At 53.8% G+C, this 20,905-nt stretch overlaps 5 protein-coding genes across 5 annotated transcripts; 3 read left to right on the forward strand and 2 right to left on the reverse strand.

The window, feature by feature from the left end:
• Nucleotides 1-1,234: 1,234 nt before the first annotated feature.
• Nucleotides 1,235-3,652, forward strand: J4E87_006400 (uncharacterized protein; the record flags this gene model as incomplete). The annotated part of the gene is made up of 1 exon (XM_049378005.1): nucleotides 1,235-3,652. One exon carries the CDS (start codon nucleotides 1,235-1,237, stop codon nucleotides 3,650-3,652), a length of 2,418 nt encoding a protein of 805 aa, XP_049232197.1.
• Nucleotides 3,653-3,702: 50 nt separating this feature from the next.
• Nucleotides 3,703-4,214, reverse strand: J4E87_006401 (uncharacterized protein; the record flags this gene model as incomplete). Its single annotated transcript, XM_049378006.1, has 2 exons — nucleotides 3,703-4,034; nucleotides 4,088-4,214. The coding sequence occupies 2 exons, from the start codon at nucleotides 4,212-4,214 to the stop codon at nucleotides 3,703-3,705; spliced, it is 459 nt and encodes a 152-aa protein (XP_049232198.1).
• A 901-nt stretch (nucleotides 4,215-5,115) lies between these two features.
• Nucleotides 5,116-6,501, forward strand: J4E87_006402 (uncharacterized protein; the record flags this gene model as incomplete). The annotated part of the gene is made up of 1 exon (XM_049378007.1): nucleotides 5,116-6,501. One exon carries the CDS (start codon nucleotides 5,116-5,118, stop codon nucleotides 6,499-6,501), a length of 1,386 nt encoding a protein of 461 aa, XP_049232199.1.
• A 1,903-nt stretch (nucleotides 6,502-8,404) lies between these two features.
• J4E87_006403 (uncharacterized protein) lies at nucleotides 8,405-11,588 on the reverse strand (the record flags this gene model as incomplete). The annotated part of the gene is made up of 5 exons (XM_049378008.1): nucleotides 8,405-9,828; nucleotides 9,875-10,052; nucleotides 10,102-10,359; nucleotides 10,409-10,960; nucleotides 11,013-11,588. 5 exons carry the CDS (start codon nucleotides 11,586-11,588, stop codon nucleotides 8,405-8,407), a joined length of 2,988 nt encoding a protein of 995 aa, XP_049232200.1.
• A 1,761-nt stretch (nucleotides 11,589-13,349) lies between these two features.
• On the forward strand, nucleotides 13,350-16,116 carry J4E87_006404 (uncharacterized protein; the record flags this gene model as incomplete). The annotated part of the gene is made up of 2 exons (XM_049378009.1): nucleotides 13,350-13,596; nucleotides 13,646-16,116. 2 exons carry the CDS (start codon nucleotides 13,350-13,352, stop codon nucleotides 16,114-16,116), a joined length of 2,718 nt encoding a protein of 905 aa, XP_049232201.1.
• Between the last annotated feature and the right edge of the window lie 4,789 nt (nucleotides 16,117-20,905).

The following is a 20,905-nucleotide window of genomic DNA, read 5'->3' on the forward strand; positions in this document are numbered from 1 at the left end:
ATATCTCGAAGAAGCACTGGTATCGCGAGGATGGGTTGTTTGCATCTGTTTGTCGTGTTCAGCTCGGAAAACTGCTAGTCGCAATGTATCCCGGCCTGGCGCCTTCCTCCGGGCCGAAGCAATCGGTCGATGAGATGCCTTAGCTGCATTTTCAGAATCCATTGTCATACTGTTTGCTCAGCACACAAGCAAACGCCCTTGGACTGTCGTTGCTTGGAAACGCGCTGCGATCGGTTGAGCATAGTCGAAGTGGCAAAGCTCGTGAAGAAACAATGGGAGGCGGGGCGACAGCGCTTCCGACGCGTCCCATTGGCTGCGATCTGACCCACTAATTTCCCAAACCTCACGTCCTCCGGCAGATGTCTACTTCATTTCTTCACAACGCCGCGCCTCCTCTTTTGACCTTCGAATTGCCGTCTTGAGGAGCTAAGGTGTCACCTCTCAATCGCCAGGGCCTCTTCATCATGGAGGACTAGCTCATTGTAGCCTAACTGACACAGCGGCCGAAATGTCAAGCGCGTATGTCGGACGCCATCCGAGACAATGCCCTAGAGCCGGATGTCAGCTTCTGGTCATGTCAACACCAGCAACGGCCTCCATGGACCTTTGGAAGGCTCTATAAGCCTTGAACGGAAGCCATAAGTCAGCCTTCGTCTGCTCTCACATGGCCAGCTGTTTATCCTGTACGCGGCACCTCAAGATCAGCAACATGGCACGAAACAGGACGCGGGGCGTGGTAGCGTTGCGAGTCGAACACTATGGACACTGGGAATAGATCTTGTCTTCACGTTTGCTCAAGGTAGTATGTGCGGCCATCGCCGCCTGTTCTCTGTATTTTCTATCAAATCCTTCATGATGTTCTCATAGCAGTTGTCCAGGGGTCCATGTCCCCAGTATCCTCGACTACATGGCCTTACACGTGGTCGCTATGTTGGGAGGCAGAAGCAGGAATTTACTTTCACTTTCACTTCACTGCGCACATACCACCACCATGCACTCGTCGGTCGCTATGCCCGCTCTTATTGTTGAGCGTGGAACAATAGGCTCCCACTCAACCACTGCTACCTCTTACAGCTCATCGCAACTTGCAACTCCGCCTGAATTCACGCAAGACCCCGCACCTCGTTTCTCCATTTCTCGTCGCCCAATACTACACGCGAGAGGCTCATTACAGAAACAACCTGCAGCTCATCCCAGCGACCTTTCCACAACCCTCCGCCTCCGAAGCGCTACCATGTCGTCTCAACTGAATGACTCGTCTCGCAGTACGGATCCCGCCTCTGCCCAGCCAGATGCAACAAACTGTTCCAACCCTGGCTTCATTCCGAAACCGCTTCGCGCAAGGAAGAGGTTCTACGACCCCAGTCTTACTGCGGGGATGCGCCCACCCGACACAAACATGACAACAGATGCTCCAAGCGTGGAAGCCACAAAAGAGTGTATATGGACCGAGGAAACCCAAAACCTCCGCGTGGAAGCTACCAAGCTGCTGGCTGCCAAAATCTCCAGGTTCAGGAAGCTCAGTTCACCCAACGCCGCGATCATGCAACGTGAGCCCGAGGTCTTCGCTAAGCAATGGGAGTTCGACATCTGGACCCGATCGATACAAAGCTCCGACAGGAAGAAGTACGACGATGAAGTCAGATCAACCTTGCGACTCCTCACCAAGTGCGACAAGAAGTGGTCTGAGGCTTGGCCAGTCGATGATGGAAGTTATTGGACGGGTGAAGAATGGTTTGTTTGGGAGATGGACAGACTCAACTACGACATGCTGGAGAACGAGAGCATCGCATCTGGGCCGCATTCTGCGACCACTCCAGCCAACCTTCGCTATGTATGTACTCGATCCGACTCCGCCACCGAAGCCACCGAGGCCATACTCAATGCGGAAAACCACCAAGACGGCCTCTCACCAGAGGCGCAGCTGCGCAAAGACAATCGTCGAGGCTTCCGAAGCCATATCCGAGGCATCTACGAGTTACTGAGATCCGCAAATTCTACAACGAACCTTGACGTCGTCGCGCTTGCATCATCTTGGGAGTCCGAGATTTGGACCTCGTCGCTCGAGCACGAAGACTGCAACACTTCATATAACGAGGACATAGATGGGGCACTGGAAGACTTAGATGACTGGAGAACGTACTGGGATTCGTCTGAAGGTGACCCTGAAGGCAGTCGAACCGGCCGGCAGCTCTTCTTTGATCACGTCCAACAGCTTCAGGCGGACAGCGCTGCGTCTAATGGGCAGATTGAAGCGCCGACAAGAGTCAAAGCATCGGCGGAGCCCTCCGATCCTCACGAAGATAGTGAAGATGCTTGCTCCTCCATTGAGACCGACGATAGTGATGGTGGCGTCGACGTTGGCTCAGACGATGAGTCCGAGGATGACCAGTCTGAAAAGCAGTACGCCCCTGTCGACACCTCTGGAGATCATGGTCTTGATTTGAATACTGCCGACGAGCTCTGGGAACTTGCTGGGGGTAACGAAGAGCTATCAGATGATTCTGCAGACAACGCTGGAGACAAGGACATATCTGACAAGACTTCTGAAAGCGACGATTCTGAGATCATATCGCCTCGCTCGCCACAGCCTTACGAAGGCGATGATGAGGATGAAAGCGAAAACACCATGCATGGTGTCAGTTCTCACCCCAGTTCCCCCGTCGTAGCATCTCCGGTAGCATCGGCTTTTGCTTTCACCTTCAAGCCTTCTCAATGCAGCGTCGCTGTACCTACCATCCCATCCGGCTTCGACCCTGAAAACTGGACTGGAGCATTCGATTTTACGGCACCCCCAGGCGGCGACATGGCCGTCAATGGGTCTCTTTCGGCTAGTGATGATGTCGCCAGTCAGACTCCAAAGGTTCAAGACCTCAAGAACCTTGAGCATATCAATACAGTTGCCGCCGACAATAGCTTGGAGCCTGTCACTTCTTCCTCCGTTGACGACGACGTAGTCGCCAGGGTCGGTCAAGAGCACACAGTGCAGGAGGCCCCCGTGGCCACTCCAAAGGAGCATGAGACGAAAAGGCCACAAAAGGCCGTCCCAGAAGACTGCTCTGGTAGGATCAGAGAGCTGACTGCCGCCATCAATGCATGCGAGGCCGAATGGCTGAACGCAAATGCAGGCAACTGCGCTCCTTCCGCTTTCGTCGAGCTCGCCGGAAACCTCGATAGCATTGGTGCCAAAATCACCAATGAGGGTGATTTCTCCTCAGAATCAGCATTGAGCAAGATCGAGGCGCTGTTCGCGAAATGGCATGCTTTTGTCAAGACCATGGTAGCCTTCATCAACATCAAAGAGTACTTCAATCCCGAGAACGATTTCCGCATCAATCGACTCATCAACCTATATCGCTCAGATGTCGACATGATACCAGCGTACGAAACCTTCAGTCGCTTGCCGGGCGCTCAAGAATGCTGGCTGGGTGAGGCAAACAAGCGACGAGAGAGCAGAGATGATAATCTGAAGAGCATCAACAATGAGATTGCAAAGATGTTCGGTCTTCGCCGGGCCTACCGCACTGAGCTGGAGACGCTGAACAGGCAAATTGAGAACGAGGCGTTCAAGGAATTTGGCATGATGACCCTGAACATGGTTCACGAACGCATCTTGGAGGTGAATGAGGCTTTAGGCCTGGAGGACTTGTAGATACCTCTCAAAGTTCTCAATTCGACATCTAGATATACCCAGTATAACAATCAAGTCTCAAACCACTCCAACTCATCCTCCTTTTCAAACACTGCTCTATAAACCCTATCCCCATCCTCCTTGACCACCTCCTCAGTATGTATACTATGCAAACTGTACTCCCTTTCATCAAGACTACTTCCATCTGTCCCATCTTTCGCAGACCCAAAGATGCGAATGTGAATGTACCCGTTGTCTAAAGCGGGGAGTCTGACTTTGCCGAACAGATGCAGACCATATGCTGTCACGGCTACGCGGACGGTTTGGAGGTCGTCGGCGGTGAAGGATGCGAGGTCGCTGTCGGAGAGGTGGGAGACGGCGCGGAAGTATTCGGGTTCGTGCTCTAGAGGCGTTGTTAGAGGGATGAGGGGAGTCGATGGGACAGGGTGGGTTTACTGTCATGGTCGCGACGCAGTTTGATGAGTTCGCTTTTCACGGTGTCAAGGATGGAGGTGAATGCTTCGAGGGATGCTTGCTGGGGCGCGTGTGCGGCGCTGAGGTCGACGGTGTCTTCTGTAGCCATTGTGGTTGCTGTGACTGTAGGTTATGCAGTAAATGGAATGTGTTGATAAATGTAAACGTTTAGCAAACAATCTGGTATGCTACAGCTCTATATGCTGTCTATAGATTGTGCCATGTCCCATGACGTGGACTGATCAAGGATGCGATGTTGGATGAGGCGTGTCGCGTCTCAGCGAGTGGGCACCGAGCGCGCCTAGCCTGGAAAACCGGGCAGTTGAGAGAGGAAACTTGGTCTCACGCCTTGCAAAGCTTGGGAAGCACCGAGAGCTCGGACATGGCTGGAGAGCATACTGAGAGACTAAGTTTTCACTGAGCGTGAGACGTGTAAACTCCACAGCGTGTGGTGAGTGCCAGACAGACGATAGCTTGCGGACCCTTGGACCCTGGGGAGCTTGTATGACTAAGCACAAACTAGCGCACCTCCGCAACTTCCCCGCTCTGTTCATCTGCAATCTGGGACGTACCACCATCCGACGCAATTATGCATCAATAAAGAGCCGTCCGCCAGTCCGCCCCTCGATAGCTCAACGATCTTACCACCGGTTCAAGATCGAAAGACGGCAACGTAGGAAGAATACGTGGGGTGCGGCAATGGCTCGAGAAATCAGAGTCATATCTACTCTGCACATGCTTCCATGCGTGCAAGCGAACGTTTATCATGGCTTATAACAGAGAACAAATAATTACGTACAGCATGTTACCCTTTCCTTCGGGAAAATGCTAGCTTTCCGCGAACTGAAGTCGAATCGGGTGGTGATGTTGTATGCTTACCTATCTAGGCATACAGCTGCATGGGAACCAATGACTTTGGCGTCTAGGGCGTGTAATTGCGCCCTTCGCAAGACACCCATAAGGCTCTCGGTAGCTCCCTCCGCCCTCAAGTCCAAAGGAACTGGATCAACATGTCTACGACTACCATCACAGAAGATCGCATTGAACTAACGAGTTACGCTGCCACTTTACAACCACCGTCAAGCAAATCGATACCTGGTCCCTCCAACTCAACGTCTTTGAGTCACATCCATGACGAAACACCAGACAACGCAGCCTACTCCGTCACCGCAGTACCAGACGGCGGATACGGATGGGTAGTAGTCGCAGGCTCCTCAACAACAAGTTTCTGTAACAACGCCATCATCAACTGCTGGGGCGTGTTACAAGCCGCGCTACTCGATTCAACGCTGAAAGACGTCCCTCCATCCACACTCTCCTACGTCGGCTCTCTGGGACTCGCAGGTGGCGCTTTGTACGGTCTGGGAGCTGTCCGTCTGATGAGATTGATAGGCGGCCGGGCAACGATCCTCCTCGGTGTCTTCTTCATGGGCTTGGGTTTGATAGGAGCGAGCTTCTGCACGTCCAATCTGCCTGGTCTGTTCGGCACGTACAGCGTCATTGGCGGCATTGGTATGTCGCTTAACTGGACTGTCTGCAACACAGTTCCCGTGCAGTACTTCAGCGCTCGTCTCGGTCTGGCAAACGGTCTTATCAAGTTAGGCGGCGGAGTAGGTGGCTGCGTCATGGCCGTGGCGTTGAATTCGTTGTATCAAGAAGTCGGGATCGAGTGGACTTTCCGCATACAGGGTCTGCTTACCTGGGCTATTGGTCTTCCGGCTGCATGGATGGTCAAGGATCGTGTGCCGCTGAGGAACATACCTTTTGTCGACTTCTCTATGTTCCGGTCTCTCACCTTCATCGCTACGTTCGTTGCAAGCGCCATCGGTGTCTTTGCACTGTTCGTGCCACCATACTATCTACCATTGTTCGCGCAGTCGATTGGACTCAGCTCTAGTACTGGTGCTGCGCTCGTCGCTGCGTTCAACGCCTGCAATGCCATCGGCCGTTTCATCGCAGGTCCACTGTGCGATAAGTTCGGCCCACTCAACACATTCGTCATCATCATGGCTCTCAATGCCGCAAGCATGCTTGCCATCTGGCCAGTCTCAAACACCCTCGGTCCACTCGTACTCTTCGCAATCCTAAACGGTGTTGCAAACGGCGCGTACTTTACAACCCAGCCAACGGTAGTCGCTGGTATCTTTGGCCCTGGAAGAGCTGCCGTCGCTATGAGTATGTCGGTCACTGGTTGGAGCGTGGGGTATCTGATGGGTGCGCCAATCGCGGGTTATTTGTTAGAGGCTGCTGGCGGTAGACGAGACGTCGCTTCGGGTCAGAACATTGACGTATACCGCCCTGCCATCTTCTACGCTGGTGGAACGGCCACTGTATCGGCACTGTGCGTTCTCATTGCGCGGCTCACGGTGACGGGGAAATTGCGCAAAAGGGTCTGAGTGCCATGTACTGGGTGAACGGAAGAGTAGCGGTAACTCGTTGCAGATGTGATTGATCGATCTTGCAAATAGACCTTACCTATAGAATTTAATGGAATCTATGTCGTCCTGCAAGGTACCCTCACATACCCAACGACCGTATGCACATCCCCCACCTCCATCCTCTCTCTCTCCTCTCTACTCGCAAACTTCTCCAATTCGATCTCCTCTCGTCCCTTCTCTTCGAACCCCAGTCTCCCATACAACTCCCTCGCCTTATTTTCCTCCCCTGTCTCCAGATAAACAACCACACTCCTCAGATCAGCCATATCAAGTACGTGCCGTATAAGCCGCGCAGCTAAACCCTGTCCCCGATGCCCTGGATGCGTCGCCAAATTTTCCAGGAGGAAATGCGGAGCGCCTTGTACTATACGTTCGCGTAGAACGCGAACTCGCATTGTGAATTCCGCGATGAGAGCGGTGTTGCAAGATGCGGGGAGGGAGTTGAGGTATATCTCTTCATCAAACGCTTCTCTTTCTTTTCTCTCTTCCTTTTCCTGCACCGTCTCCTCTAATTTTCCTATGTTCTTGCTTTCCAACTTTTCTCCTTTGGAAGGGGGAGGAGGAACAGTCCACTGCGCGACACTGACAACATTCCCACTTTTCTCTTCACGCGCAACCATAAACAGCATACGTTTCTCGGCTATCTGCTGCGCGATGCGAGGCGTCATTGCCTTGGCCAGGTCACGTGGTTCCACGTTGCCGAATTGGAGGCGCGAAAAGGGGGATTGCCATGATAGTGCGAAGAGGGAGGATATCGCCGAAGCGTCGGAGGGGAGCGCGTTTGAGATTGTATAGGAAGGAGGCATTGGGAGAGAGTGTTGCTGGGTGTGGATACTGATGTTGAGATTGGGTTTCGTGGGTGAGGTAATAGATGCACCTTATATAAGAAAAAAGCTGAACAGGTCTGCAGGCTATATTAAGTCAAAAGCGTGCAAAGTAGGTGACGCGACGTTCACGTATACTGCAGGGTGTTCAGTTTTTTTCTAGGTTGGCGTGGATAGGCGTTCGGCGTGCCAAGATATCGGTCGGTGCTCGGAGTAGGAGCGGAGTTCGAGATTTGACGAGATGAGTTAGGCAGGAACGACCTCGAGAAGACACGATGTGACGATGAACGGAAGTCATGAATCGAATGCGGCATTAAGTCTTTCGAGAACTTCAAACAATCGTATTTCAACACCTACACCCCCTCAGCTCAACAATCTAAACGCACCAACAACGACTCAGTCCTACACCTCAGACCAAGCCGTCCCAAAAAAAAAAGGGCGGACAAAAAAAGTTCGAATTCTCAAGAAACTGAAAGCAATCATTACATCATTCAATCATACCACAACCCAAGGCCCACCCACCCTATAGTCTTCAAGTCGAAGAAAGGAAGTAGAGAAAAAAGATGAGCCGGCACCGCCTACGAAGCAGCTAAAAGAAAACCGGAAGCTCGTGGTATAGATAAAACATGTCTTTCAGAGTATAACAAGGCGCAGCAGCACGAGATCACGCTCGTCTGTTGTGGGGAAGAACAACCGCACGCAGAACAGAACCAGCTGATTTCCTCCAACCAGCTCTGAATCCCGCAAATGTGTGTTAGGGTAGGATGATGCGATAGTGGCGTTCGTTCGGTCGGTAGAAGAGAGAAGAGCAAAAAAGAGGTATTTGTGAAGCCAGCCTCCCTCCACATACAGACACAAACCCAAATTTCGCCGGGGCAAGAAGGGTATGTTTGCCCCTAGGATATATCATGGAACGGGAAGAGAGAGTAAAAGAGCAAGTGGTGTATGCCGAGCACGCCGTGGAGAAACGCCTGAATCAATGCCCCAAATGGTGTAGTAGCGCCCCGTGATGCCGAAAAGCAGTGTAATAACAGAATTTACCGTTGGCAGAACAGTTCGATCTCGCCGAGGCCGCCGCCGGGGTTGAGATTGCTTTGCTGCTCTTTCCAGTTCTCAAACGCCTCTTGTACGTCGTCGTCGCATTGAATGCTGACGTATGTGTTGTCGCTGTCCAGGTACTTTAGCTTGACTTGGCCGGAGCCAAGTGAGACGGATGTCGATCGCTGGAGCTTGGCATCGATGCGATCTTTGAGCGACTGGTAGCTGATGTTGGTGCTGACGACCAGAACCATCGAGCTTCCGGCTGATGGGCAGTGCACCTTGACTTTAAGTTGTGTCGGTATGCTTGAGTCTTGGCCAAGCGGTGGCGACATGTTTCGTGAATCCATAGACGCTGGCGTTAAAGTGCCCTGGCTTCGCTCAAACGATGATGCGGGCGTCATTGTACGTATTGGGTAGTTCGGATCGCGGCGCATGGCATTGTTGTGGTACTCGTTGTTCGCGTTGGCCAACTCCGCGGCGGTTCGTTGCTGTATCAAGCGGTCTCTTTGGATCGCTGGTGACTGGGTTGCAGCGCGTGGCGGTGGGTTGTTGGGCGAGTTACTGTTACTTCGGTTGACAATCGCGGCATTGTAGGCGTAGTGGGTAGGGAAAGGTGGCACATCTGGTACTGGCTGTGACGGCGGCGCTCTTCGTGTTTGTCCTTGGAGATGTGAGTTGATGTCAGGGCTACTAGCTGCCCGCAATCTACCTTGCTGTGAAAGAGTGGAATTGGCCGGAAGTGACGGGCGTTGCATCGCACGGCCTTGAGGATGTTGAACATTTTCGCCCCTGGATCCGTGGCGCGACTGAGCAGGAGCAGTGTGGCGGTTGTTCTCATCGTGAGAATATCCGTTTGGTGGAGCTTGACGGGGGAAGGGGAATGTGCCGTTCGACGACGAGCTCGTGCGGGCATTGGAGTGTGTTGACATGGGAGTTTGCATTGGTGTTTCTGCCGTAGGTGAGAAGTAGGATTCATTGTTGGAGGCATTCTGTATCTGCTGGGTGCGCAGGGTTAGTGCTGGCTGACCGTTGTAGCCCATAGGAAAACGTGGAGGCGGTACCCTTGAGTCTCCATCTGGAGGGCCGCTTTCACCAGTCGTTGACCGCGAACGCAACGAGGGCGTGGAACTGTTTTGTCTGTAGGGATAGCCTGTGACGGGGTCAATGTCCTCGTCGCCATCTTCATCGTCGTCTTCCTGGTAGGGGTTTTCGAGCACTTGGTCGCGCATGTACGCGAACTGGGTATCTGATGGCTTGGAGGCTGTGGTGCTGGCACTGGTGCGCGCCTGGTCCTTCCACACGCGGCGCTGGGTATCGACCTGCATGGCCCACTTTTTCATGGTTTCCTCGGAGGTGAATTTGATGATGAAGTTTTCGATTCCAGGGTCGCCCTTCCAGAAGATCTGACATGTGTAGGAGCCTGAATGGTTAGCGGGTACAAAGTAAGTGGAGGATGTCAAGCGCACCTGGCTTCTGTAGGGAGATGGTCTCTGTGACATTTTGCATGAAGATGCGGCCTTTGAGTTGCAGCTTAGGCTTTCCGTCTTTGGTGACCAGGGTGCGGGTTGACATTTTGTTCTTTGGCTTGTTGACGTTGATCTCTTTGCAGCAGAGGAGTATCATTTCGAAGAGGTAAATCTTGTACTGTGGGGAATTAGTGATGTACGGAGGTTTGATCGGTGATTGTGCCTACCTCGCGCTCTTCGTTCTTGGAAGTCATGCTCTCGCCTTTCAGCACCGTGTACTGGCCGTGCAGAAGCAGGTCTCCGAAGCCTTCGATTCGGTGGCCCTTCCAGTCCTCTACAAGCGTCTTGAGCTCCTCGACCGCCTCGACGCGTTCTTCCCGGGCAATCGCGTCGTTGGTGCCTGCGAGTACGGAGGAGGCTGCTTCGATACCCTTGGAAATGTCTTCGCGTCGTCCTTCGTCGAGGTCGCCCTTATCGCGCAGTTGCTGCAGTGTGTTAGAAATGGGATTCTGGACTAGATTTTTGGGATCATACCTGGAGTAGGAGGGGGTATTTGGTGAGTCGTTGGAAGGGCTTCAGCAGGAAAGATGCGAGGAGGGTCGGCGATTCCACCATCTGTCGCATCTCTGGCGGTCCACCCGTCTCCTTCAGCTTGTCGAATTCGCGCATGGCGATCTGCTCGCACTTCTTCTGGTTCGCGATGTACGGCTCGTAGACCTTGAAGGCATCCTTGTACAGCACGAAAAGGTTGCCCCAATTTTGCTCGTCCGGGTGCTGTGCATTGGTCTGCTCGACGCGGATGAGGAAGCGGCGCTGGAAGTCGAGGAGGGCGTTGAGGTTGAGGAAGATGTCGTGGACCTGGTCGCCGCTGATGACGCCCTTCTCTTCGACCAGCTTCTTGAACTCCTGCAGCAGCTCCAGATGCTGCACGTAGGTGCGCTCCGTCTTGACCAGCTCGTCGATAATGTGCTCGCGCTGGGTGCGCTTGGTGACGACGCCGCCGACATTCTCGAGGGTCTCGGCGACGCCAGCGATCTTGCCCTGGGCGACGAGCTCGTCGAGGACTTTGTTGACCACGTTGGTGACCTGGGGATGTGTTAGCGCGGGCCTACCCCACAGTCTCGTCGTGCGGGCTCACCTTCACAAAACCAGTTGTGTCGTCACCGTACAGGTCGCCGAGGATGAAGCAGCTCTCCTGGGGGATGCCCAGCTCGGCGACGCAGCTTTGGATGAACTTGTAGCAGGCCATCTTCTCGTTCTTCTTGAGGCTCTTCTCGTCCTGCTTGGAGCTGGGGATGCTCAGCAGCGTGCGGGGCCCCAGGGCGTTGTACAGCTCCATCAGCGGGTAGCCGCGGCGGAAGGTGCGCCAGAGCAGCGTGACGGGGTCGGCATCGTCGTCGGCCTTGCCCTCCTCCTCGGCGATCCAGCGGTCGAAGCCCGGGATGAAGCGCAGGCGCATCTGCAGCGTCAGGCAGCGCTGGAACAGCGAGGTGTCCTTGTCGGCCCGCTTGTTGAGGACATTGTCGCTGGCTTCGACGGGCCCGCCATTGACGGGCGTGGAGGACGTGGGAAAGGCGGGCGGGGGGTGGAAGAGGGTGCTGCTGCTGGTGGCCTGGGTGCTCTGCGTGTCGCGCGCGCTGCTGTGCGAGTAGCTCGAGTAGGTGCTCTGGAAGCTCTGGTGCGACATGAGGGCAGGCGGCCCGGTCGAGGTCATCCGGGCGTGTGCAGTGTGCTGTGAGGGCGACTTGGGGGGTGGATGGGAGACGGCAAAGGTGGTATGGGCTCTCACCAGACCCGAGTGAAACGATAGTCCGCCCTCCATGCTGCTTTCATCGATCTCCTTGCGCTCGCGCTAGCACCTAGGCGGTCAGGGTCGCTGCTGCTAACTGAACAGGGCGGCGATGTGGAGCGTGCGGCGACAGGAGCAAAATCACCGCCGGCCTGCATTCGGGTCGCGATAATCTCTTCTTGCTGGAGATGGGCGATAATCGTGTAATCTCGCAGGACGTCTCGCATGAGGTGTCGGGCGGCGCACGCCTAAAGGGGTTCACGGCTCGTCGTTTCACCCGCCCATGTAGGCGTTGCAGCCGGCACGTGACTGCGACTACAAAACTCAATACACGCCCGTCACTGGCATCTGCTGGCGGTCCCAGGCAGGCTGGCAGCTGGCCGTTGGGCGCTGCTTGTGCCAACGACGCTGTTTGCAGCACGGCTCGGTGACACCCCACAGCCATGCGGCGCGTCGCCGTTCCACTCATTTCCAGTGCCAGTCCTTTGATCACGACCGAGTCTGCGATATATGACATCTGACTCACAGCGGCGCCTCGCTCATGACTTGCGATGACTTGCCAGGTTAGCAATGTGAATGCACGCGCGTGCCTATCACATCATCTCCAGCATCTGCCGCCTGCGGTTCGTCATGTCGGCACAGGCGCTGCCTTGGGCCGCGATCGCCCCTCTGCCTGCCCGTCGCGGACCCATTTCTCCAGCCTTGCTAGCCCCAAGTACACCACGCGGCTCATGCGAGTATTGCTAGAGAGCGGCAGTCGAGCGGTGTGAGAAAGCAATTCCCATTCTTTGGCCATGAGGTTGCCGGGAAGGCCATGGGAGGCTGGATACGCGCCCGTTCTCACATGCCGTCCGACGGGCACACAGTATTGGTCCACCTCAGGCGAACGCGAGAGCAGGTGATGTTCCCGATCGGCGCTTGAACGCCCGCAGCTACCTGGGCGATATAATAAAACCTTCAAGACAGCCGTCAGACATCCACGTGAAGTTGTCACATCTGTCAAGCATCCTCAGGCATCCTCAAACAGTCTCGACAGCACAAATTGCCCCCGCGATGTCCCAACAGTAAAATTCAAACAGGCGATTGCGCAACCGTTGACTAATCGCTGCTTCACGTAGACGGCACACCTTCACATGAAAGCAACGACATCGGGGAATTGTTGCATTTCTTCTAGCCCGCATCCTTCAACTTCTAGTGCATCAGACCGTTAAGCGGGCATCTAGCGTCCCTCTCCTGGTGTGTCTCAGATGCAGCGACTTGGCCGCACGAGTAGTAGTCCGCATGCCCTAGGCAGCTCGGCTAGCGGCAGATCTGGAGTGAATGGGCGCGGGTGCACGGGCGTGTGTCGCGGGAAGCCATGACATGCTGCACCTGGGCATCTCGAGGCTCTGCGCAAGTGGGAGAGCCATCGCGAAGTTGACATTTCCATCCTTGACTTGACCTCACCCCGCCGTGATAACCCGAACGCGCATCGCACCCCGTACTCGCCACCCGTCGCTTTCCGCATCGCCAGTACCCTGATTACCAAGAGCGCCAGGCAGCACCAGCCCGACACCCTGCCAGCGCATGTTGAGACAGCATAACACAATCCTCTCGCCTCCGTCCAGCGCGCTGCAAACGGCCGCAGCATCACTTTTCAGCTAGCGACCTTTGTCTCCACTCACCCACATCCTCGCGTGCACCACCATGGCAGGCCCTCTAGGCAACCCCAACGCCCAATTTTCTGGCCCGCCCTACATGCATCCTTTCCGCCCCGCCTCTGCCATGAGCGCAAACCGCTTCGACGAAGGCTATTCCGAGGACACGAGGAGCCAGAATGAGGGCGACATGGCTATGCGCAGCGACGTGCGCTTGACCGACGCCGAGATGGAAGCCGACTCGCCGTTTGCCCTGCCTGAATGGGTCATGAACCTGAGCGAGAACGAACGAAGTGGTAAGTACATATCACGATAGCATGCGCGTCTGCGCTGACATTACATAAGAATTTGCATACGCCATATTACGCTCGCTGCGGACCTCCTCGATAGCCGGCATCGTCGAGAAGCTCAACCCACTCCTCCATCTCGACCCTGTCATGTACCTTCCGCCCGAGATCACCTTCCAGATTCTCTCATATCTCAACCCCGAGACGCTATTACGCGCGTCGACACTATCCCGCTCGTGGAGAGAACGCGTGCTCGACAGCCCCTTGTGGAAATTGCTTTTCAGGCTAGAGGGCTGGAATTCCAACTTTCCACAGGTGCGCGCATATGAGGAGGCGCAAAGACAGAAGCGCGCAGAGTTCAAGGAGAAGGAGCGGAAGACGCGACACAGAGCCGCCGAAGACACCGACTACGGCAAACCATCCCACAAGAAGCGCGTGCGAGAACGGCAGTTGTTTGGTGACGGGGCCGCGTTGGAAAATGGCACACAAAACATATCAGAGCCAATGGCCGTTAGTGGCTCTGCGGGCAATGCTTGGGGCGAACAACATGGTGCTGTAGAGGCTGATGACAGTCCATCTGTCAGGTCTGAGGATAAGATGGAGGGCATTTCGTTCCACGGTGCATCGCCGACAGCCTCGCCCACCGATGTGGCACGCCGAGAAAGAAGACAAGGCGCGGTCACCGAAGAGGCGTCACAGGCGAGCACCTCCGCGGAGAACAACGGGCCTCCCATACACCCCTCGCTCTTGCTCCCCGGCCCTGAAGCAAGGATCAACTGGCAATATCTGTACAAGCAAAAGAGGAGGTTAGAAGAAAACTGGAGCACCGGACGATATTCCAATTTCCAGCTACCACACCCCAACCACCCCGAGGAAGCTCATACCGAGTGCGTGTATACCATACAGTATTCTGGGAAGTTCCTGGTGAGCGGCAGCAGGGATAAGAGCATCAGGGTCTGGAACCTGGACACTCAACGCCTTGTACACCCGCCACTCGTCGGCCACGCAGCGTCCGTGCTGTGCTTACAGTTCGACGAGCGCCCCGAGCAAGATATCGTAGTCTCTGGTGGCAGCGACTGCAGAGTCATCTTGTGGAAATTTTCCACCGGACGCATCATCAAGGAAATCGAAAAGGCGCACTCCGAGTCAGTCCTGAATCTCAGGTTTGACGATCGCTACCTGGTCACTTGCTCGAAAGACAAAACAATCAAAGTATGGAATCGCAAGGAGATGTTGCCCACAGACGACACCTACCCTTCATCGACCATGAAGTCGGGCGCTCGCTTCCCGTCTTACATTATTAATATGCAGGAACACGTCGAGAGCCAACACCTCCACTTCAAGCCTCTCCTCCCGTACAGCCTGATCATGACTCTGGAAGGACATGGCGCTGCAGTCAATGCCATACAGATCCTCGATGGTCAGATCGTCTCGGCATCTGGAGATAGGAGTGTCAAGTGCTGGGACGTTCGCACTGGCGCATGCACTAGAACATTCTCAGGTCATACCAAGGGCATTGCATGTGTCCAATTCGACGGACGACGCATCGTCAGTGGCAGCTCGGACGAAAGTGTACGCATCTTCGACCGTGCAACGGGGGCTGAAGTGGCCTGCTTGAACGGCCACAGTAATCTTGTGCGCACTGTGCAAGCTCAATTCGGCGACCTTCCTGGCAACGAAGAAGAGCTCGAAGCCGAAGCGCGGTCGATTGATCAGAACTACTTCGCAGCACAGGCCAGTGGCCAGCTCACTGGTCAGAACCTCAGCAGAGAGCAGCGCCGCGCTCGTAACGCTGGTTCTCGTGACCCATCAAAGGTATTCGCCTATGGAGCCAAACTCCCACCCGGTGGTGGCGGCAGCAAGTGGGCGCGCATTGTTTCTGGCTCATACGACGAGACAGTCATCATCTGGAAGAGAGGCCCAGACGGAGCATGGGAGAAGTCGCAAACCCTCCTCCAAAACGACGCCGTCCGAGCAGCCGGCGGCCGCCCCCGAAGACCCGTCAACCACGCAGCCAACGCAAACCACCCTGCCCAGCCCCCGAACCATCAAGCAAACGCTCAAACAGCCGCACAACAAAACAACTTCCAGGCCCTCGCGCAGCAAGCTCAAGCCCAAGCCCAAGCAGCCCAAACCCTCGCCCAACAAGCCCACGCCCTGCACGCAGCATCCCAAGCCATGCATGGTCCTACCGCCGCGGCCAACGCACCCGCAAACACAGCTGCGACCGCCAACCCAGCTCCCGCAGCGAATAACCCTCCCACCGCAAACGCCGCACCCGCACAGCAAGGTGCCGCCGGCCCTGCAAACGCGGCGCCACACCACCACCATCACCATCATCATCACCAGCCTCACCCCCTCGCTGCGCCTCTCACCAACAACGGCACCAACTCACGCGTCTTCAAACTCCAGTTTGATGCCAGGAGGATTATCTGTTGTAGTCAGGATCCGACGATCGTGGGCTGGGATTTTGCGAATGGGGATCGGGATATTATGCTTGCTAGTCAGTTCTTTGGGGACTCTTATTAGATGTAGAAGTGTTGATGGTGTTTGAGTGATTGCTTTGGTAGACTTGGCGATGATTGATAGGGGTTATTTGTGTGATGATTTATGTATATAGGGCATGTTTGCATCGCATTGGATGGATCGGGTTTTGCAAGATCCAATTTGGTAGATCAATTCTGCCGTCCGTTAATGACATCTTAGGTTACATTCACATTCTTAAGTCCTTAAGCCTTGATTATAGCAAGTCTATCTCGACAACGATCATTGAGGCGTATGCATATACCCGGAAGGTTTGATTGGCGCGGACTTCGCCAAAACGCCATGGAGCGGCTGAGCTCGCTGCAGACCTCGTCGAAAATCGTTTAGGTGTTAAACTGCGCCCACATTTGACCTGTCGTTAACCGCCCGCCTTTCTCCCCGAAAGATGTCTTCTTCTACCGTCTTTACACATGCCTTGCCTTTTCGTCGATGGAAAATGACATACTCGACGCGACCTCAGATTCCTCGCGATCTGGGGTCAGTCACAACTTGGATCAACCGGAAGCCCCGCCCGCTACTGACTGGGTGTGTTCGTTTGGATCGTAGCGTAAGCAGCGACTGACCTTCACAGAACCCGTACCCACCATTGGAAGGACGAACCCATATTCGTTTACTAGAGCTGCACCCTGGAAACCCCGGAGATACTATAAAGACCACATTAGTCACGAAAGACCTTCGGGATAAGCCTTGTTACGAAGCAGTCTCTTATGTCTGGGGTGAATACCGCGGATTCCCCAGTATTCTACTCCACGACCATATTTACGATATTCCGAAGAATCTTTTCGATGCTCTCGAGAGTCTGAGGACATCAGAAAAAACCAGAGTACTCTGGGTCGATGCACTGTGCATCAATCAGCCCGACATAGAAGAGAAGGTGCATCAAATTCCGCTAATGGGCGAGATCTATCAGACCGCGACTAGTGTTGTTGTGTATCTGGGCCAACCCACCGAGCAGACCGAAACAGATATGGAACACTTGCGCTGCTTTCTACAACCACACATCAGAGGAGAAGCCGCGCCATGGGCCCACATCGCAATACCCGATCTCGAACGCAGCATTTCCAACATCCTTGACAGACCTTGGTTTGAGCGAATGTGGACAGTCCAAGAGGCAGTTCTAGCGCGACACATCGTCCTGCAATGTGGCCATCACCAGATCCAATGGACCGCGGACTTACGTACCTTGAGAGCGTTAGTGTTTCGGGTAAAGTCCGCCATCATATCTCCGCTTTACAACCTGCACGAGTTGGATGACGAAGAGCCCGATTGGACGTCTTTGCTTTACATTCTTGAATCTCAGATGAGGCAGGCTGCACGTAAGGAAGGTGTGGTACTGCAGCGGAATCTTCTCGATGTGGCTTTCGATTTTCGACATCGACGCTGCACCGAGCCGCGCGATAGGTACTTCGCTATCCTGGCTATCATCGAGAATGAACAAGGGGGTTCGTTCGATTTCGCTGTCGACTATAGTGTGAGCGTGGATGAGGTGCATGAGCGTTTCAGAGCTGCGGTTCAGCAGGTCAGTGAGATAGAAGACGTTCCGCTTGGTTGAATTCGTGAGGTGTGGGATAGTGCTCCCGGAGAGTGCGATAGCAACAGATCTGTAAATAAGGTATCAGAAAGCACTCATGAACAGTCACTGTAGTTGAAATGAACGGTAGCCGAAGTACGTTGAGATTACTCTGATGATTGCGATCTTTCTCATCCAAGAGTAGTCTTGTATATGTGATGAGTTTGTATTGCGGAGATTGTGAGAGGCTCGCTGCTCGCTCTGCGTCATAGCAGTTCCAGTGGCGTGTCCTATGTACAAGTGAAGAAAATCGCCATCGACTAGACAAGATCGAAGTACTGGGCCGCAATACCGGCGTTTCTTAGCGCCTCCACACTTGTCTCGATTGTTGGAAAGTTGTTGTGACCATGATCATGGACTTGAAAGCCGGGGCTGAGGAGTAGTTTATCCAGTCTGGGATCCTTGTGTTGTATTTCTTCTCGGTGCTCATTCCAAAAGGCACAATGAACACCGTTTAAGTCCCCGGTATTGTATTTGACTTGCCGTAAATGTTCTGGTAAAGGTCCCACCAGTGCCTCCCCAGCATTGGCCCCCGATACGTATGACTCGCCAACAACCTGATAGTTATCAGTACCGGTTTGACGAAGTAGGACGGTAGAAAGGCAACCTAAAAGTACAGAGACTATATCACCCGGCCTGGCGGCTAATGGACCGATGCCAACAGAACCCTCTGTCGTGACGAAGAAAGACCGGTTGAGACACTTATTTATGACCCAGCCTTTGTATTTGTTCCAATGAGAAACGGAGTCAAGATCCTCGACTAATGGGGAATTGGTTGTCAATATAGACTTGAATGTTTGCATGACCGACTTGAATTCTGGATAGTCTTCGCGGACCGGGATCGTGGCATGGCGGAAATGACCGCTACAAAGCGCATCACACACCGCAGATAACCGAGATATCTCTTTGTCATTCGAGGTAGTCAGGATGGATATGATCATGCTCCATAGGGCCGTTAGCATGTATCCGAATCCATCCTCGCCGTCGCCGAAATGCATAGGTTGTATATGCTTTATCGTCGCGACAGCAACACCAGCGACACTCAACATTCCTTCTCCTTTGCTAGTTGCAATCGACTCGAAATTAGCGCTTGCATTGCTTGTGCCTCCGAGATATTCCATCGTTTTTAGCTCAGTTGACCAATCTGGGACCCATGTTGGCATATGAGGAGGAGTGTCTTGCAGCTCACACTGGAGGAGTATAGATAGATTCTTCGTGTGATTCATGAACCGTAAAGTGGTTTCTTGGTAGATAAGAGCTACATCCCGAGTATAGTCTGGGATAATGCCCATTTTTTGTTGATTTCGAGGAAGTAGGCTCAACATGCCATATATCTTGTCTCGTGGGTCTGCGCATACGACACCGGCAAGGTTTCCTCGCAGATGTTGGAGAAAATATATACGATCGCTGCAAATCGTGTATACCAGATTGATACGGGATGCAAAACTTGCAATCTCATCTCCAAGTGCTTCTGTCATTAGCCTACGACCTTCTGAATAGATAAAGAAGACAGCATTCCCAAACAGATACCAAGGCATGGTCAGTCTACCACAACAAACAAGTGCTCGAGTTGCCAGCCCGATCTCTTGCCGAATCCAGAGACGTTCAAACCACTGTCGTTGCAAGAGACGGTTCACAGCATCGGCTCCCTGGTCTCGAAACCGGCCGTCTTGGAGTACGTCTAGCGCAGTGGAGGAAGACTTATTGACTACCACCTTGGGCTTGAACGACTGACTGATCCAGTTTACATCGATGCTCGAACCGATGTCATGCATCGCGTTGAAGGCATGGAGAGAATCTTCTTCTTCGGGTCCAACCCAGACAACAACCTGACATGCTGCTCGGTAGATATCGCTCATCAAAGTGACTTGATGGCTTCGTTCATTTAGATTGTTCTGGTCGATGCAAACTGCATCCACCCATAGTGTTCTGGACTCGTTCGCGTCTCTGAGATACTGTAATGCTGTCGCTAAGTATTGCGTCACCGAAATGATGTGTTCTCGGGAAGGACCGACGAGGACGGAAACCGGATGGGCTGTTGAGCCCCAGACATAGGATAGAGCCTCGTAGTTGGTGGTGCCATCCAAAAGCACTTGATCCAGCTCCACGTGAAGGTCGTCTGAAAATTCGCCCGGACTGAGTCTCAGAAGCCTTGTGTATTTGCCTGCTGCAGGGAGCGGAAGAGCTGGATATCGATATGGAAGCATGGTAAATTGAAAGCAAAGGAAGTGAGGCTTCGATGAACGTATCCGAGATGGGAGATATGAGATCGTTGGGCTGATGAGGCTGGAGAGCTCGAGGGATTGATCATGAGTGAGACCGGATAGAATTACGGAACATGCTTCGCGCCCCAGCTTAAGTCCAGTGGAGGTGTGCCAGTGGCCGCAGCGATAGGCACCAGCGACCGCCGTTTTCCATGTCAGCTGCACTCTATGCCGTGGGCGAATGAGAAGGAGAGCTCATGCGTGGAACGTTGGTGTTGTGTTTGATTGGCGCTATGCTTGCGAGAACGCCATCAGGCGGCGTTGTAGCTCTCACCGGAAATACATAGGTCCAATGATGGGCGCAGTCGTGTCTCTACGCATAAACAAAAGCCTTGCCAGGCCTCGGTTCGACGAAATTCGACCATCCCAGAGGCAGCCTCAGTCCGAAGTGCCATGCCGCGATACAGCAATCATAGCCCTTCATGGCAAGTTGCGACCTTTTAAATCAGATCACGAAGTACCCAACGTACTCGTAATGGCAAAACTGACGGCGATGCGTGAGCAAATCCTACACCACCGTCAATAATCAACATGCCCGGAAACGCGTAGGGCACTGCTGAAACAGCCATTCTTCTTGGCACAGTTTTCAGGATACTTGAGCGCAACGTCTTTCATGTATGGCAAGCAATTGAATGTCGTGGTGGTCTTGAGGTTGAGATTGTCCGTGACGCGTCGAAATGCGCGTCATCGGAAATTGGCCTGAATGCCAAGCTCGATCGGCAGCGCTAAGTATCCCTGCTCATCGCGCCGGATGCTCGAGCAGCGGAAGCCGCGCCCCATCTCCAGCTGACAGCACTCAAGATGGACCCAGTCTGCATGTCTCGTTTGCCCTGCACCAGTTTGACCTTACATTCACTGTAGTTCTACGTACTGCCTATTGCTACCGGATATAATCTTCGCCATGCGCATCTAGCGAACCCCCATCATTCCAGCACATCTA

Source organism: Alternaria ethzedia, assembly GCF_023757985.1.
Source record: "Alternaria ethzedia strain BMP 0044 chromosome Unknown scaffold_15, whole genome shotgun sequence".
In the NCBI taxonomy this organism is placed as follows: Eukaryota; Fungi; Ascomycota; class Dothideomycetes; order Pleosporales; family Pleosporaceae; genus Alternaria; species Alternaria ethzedia.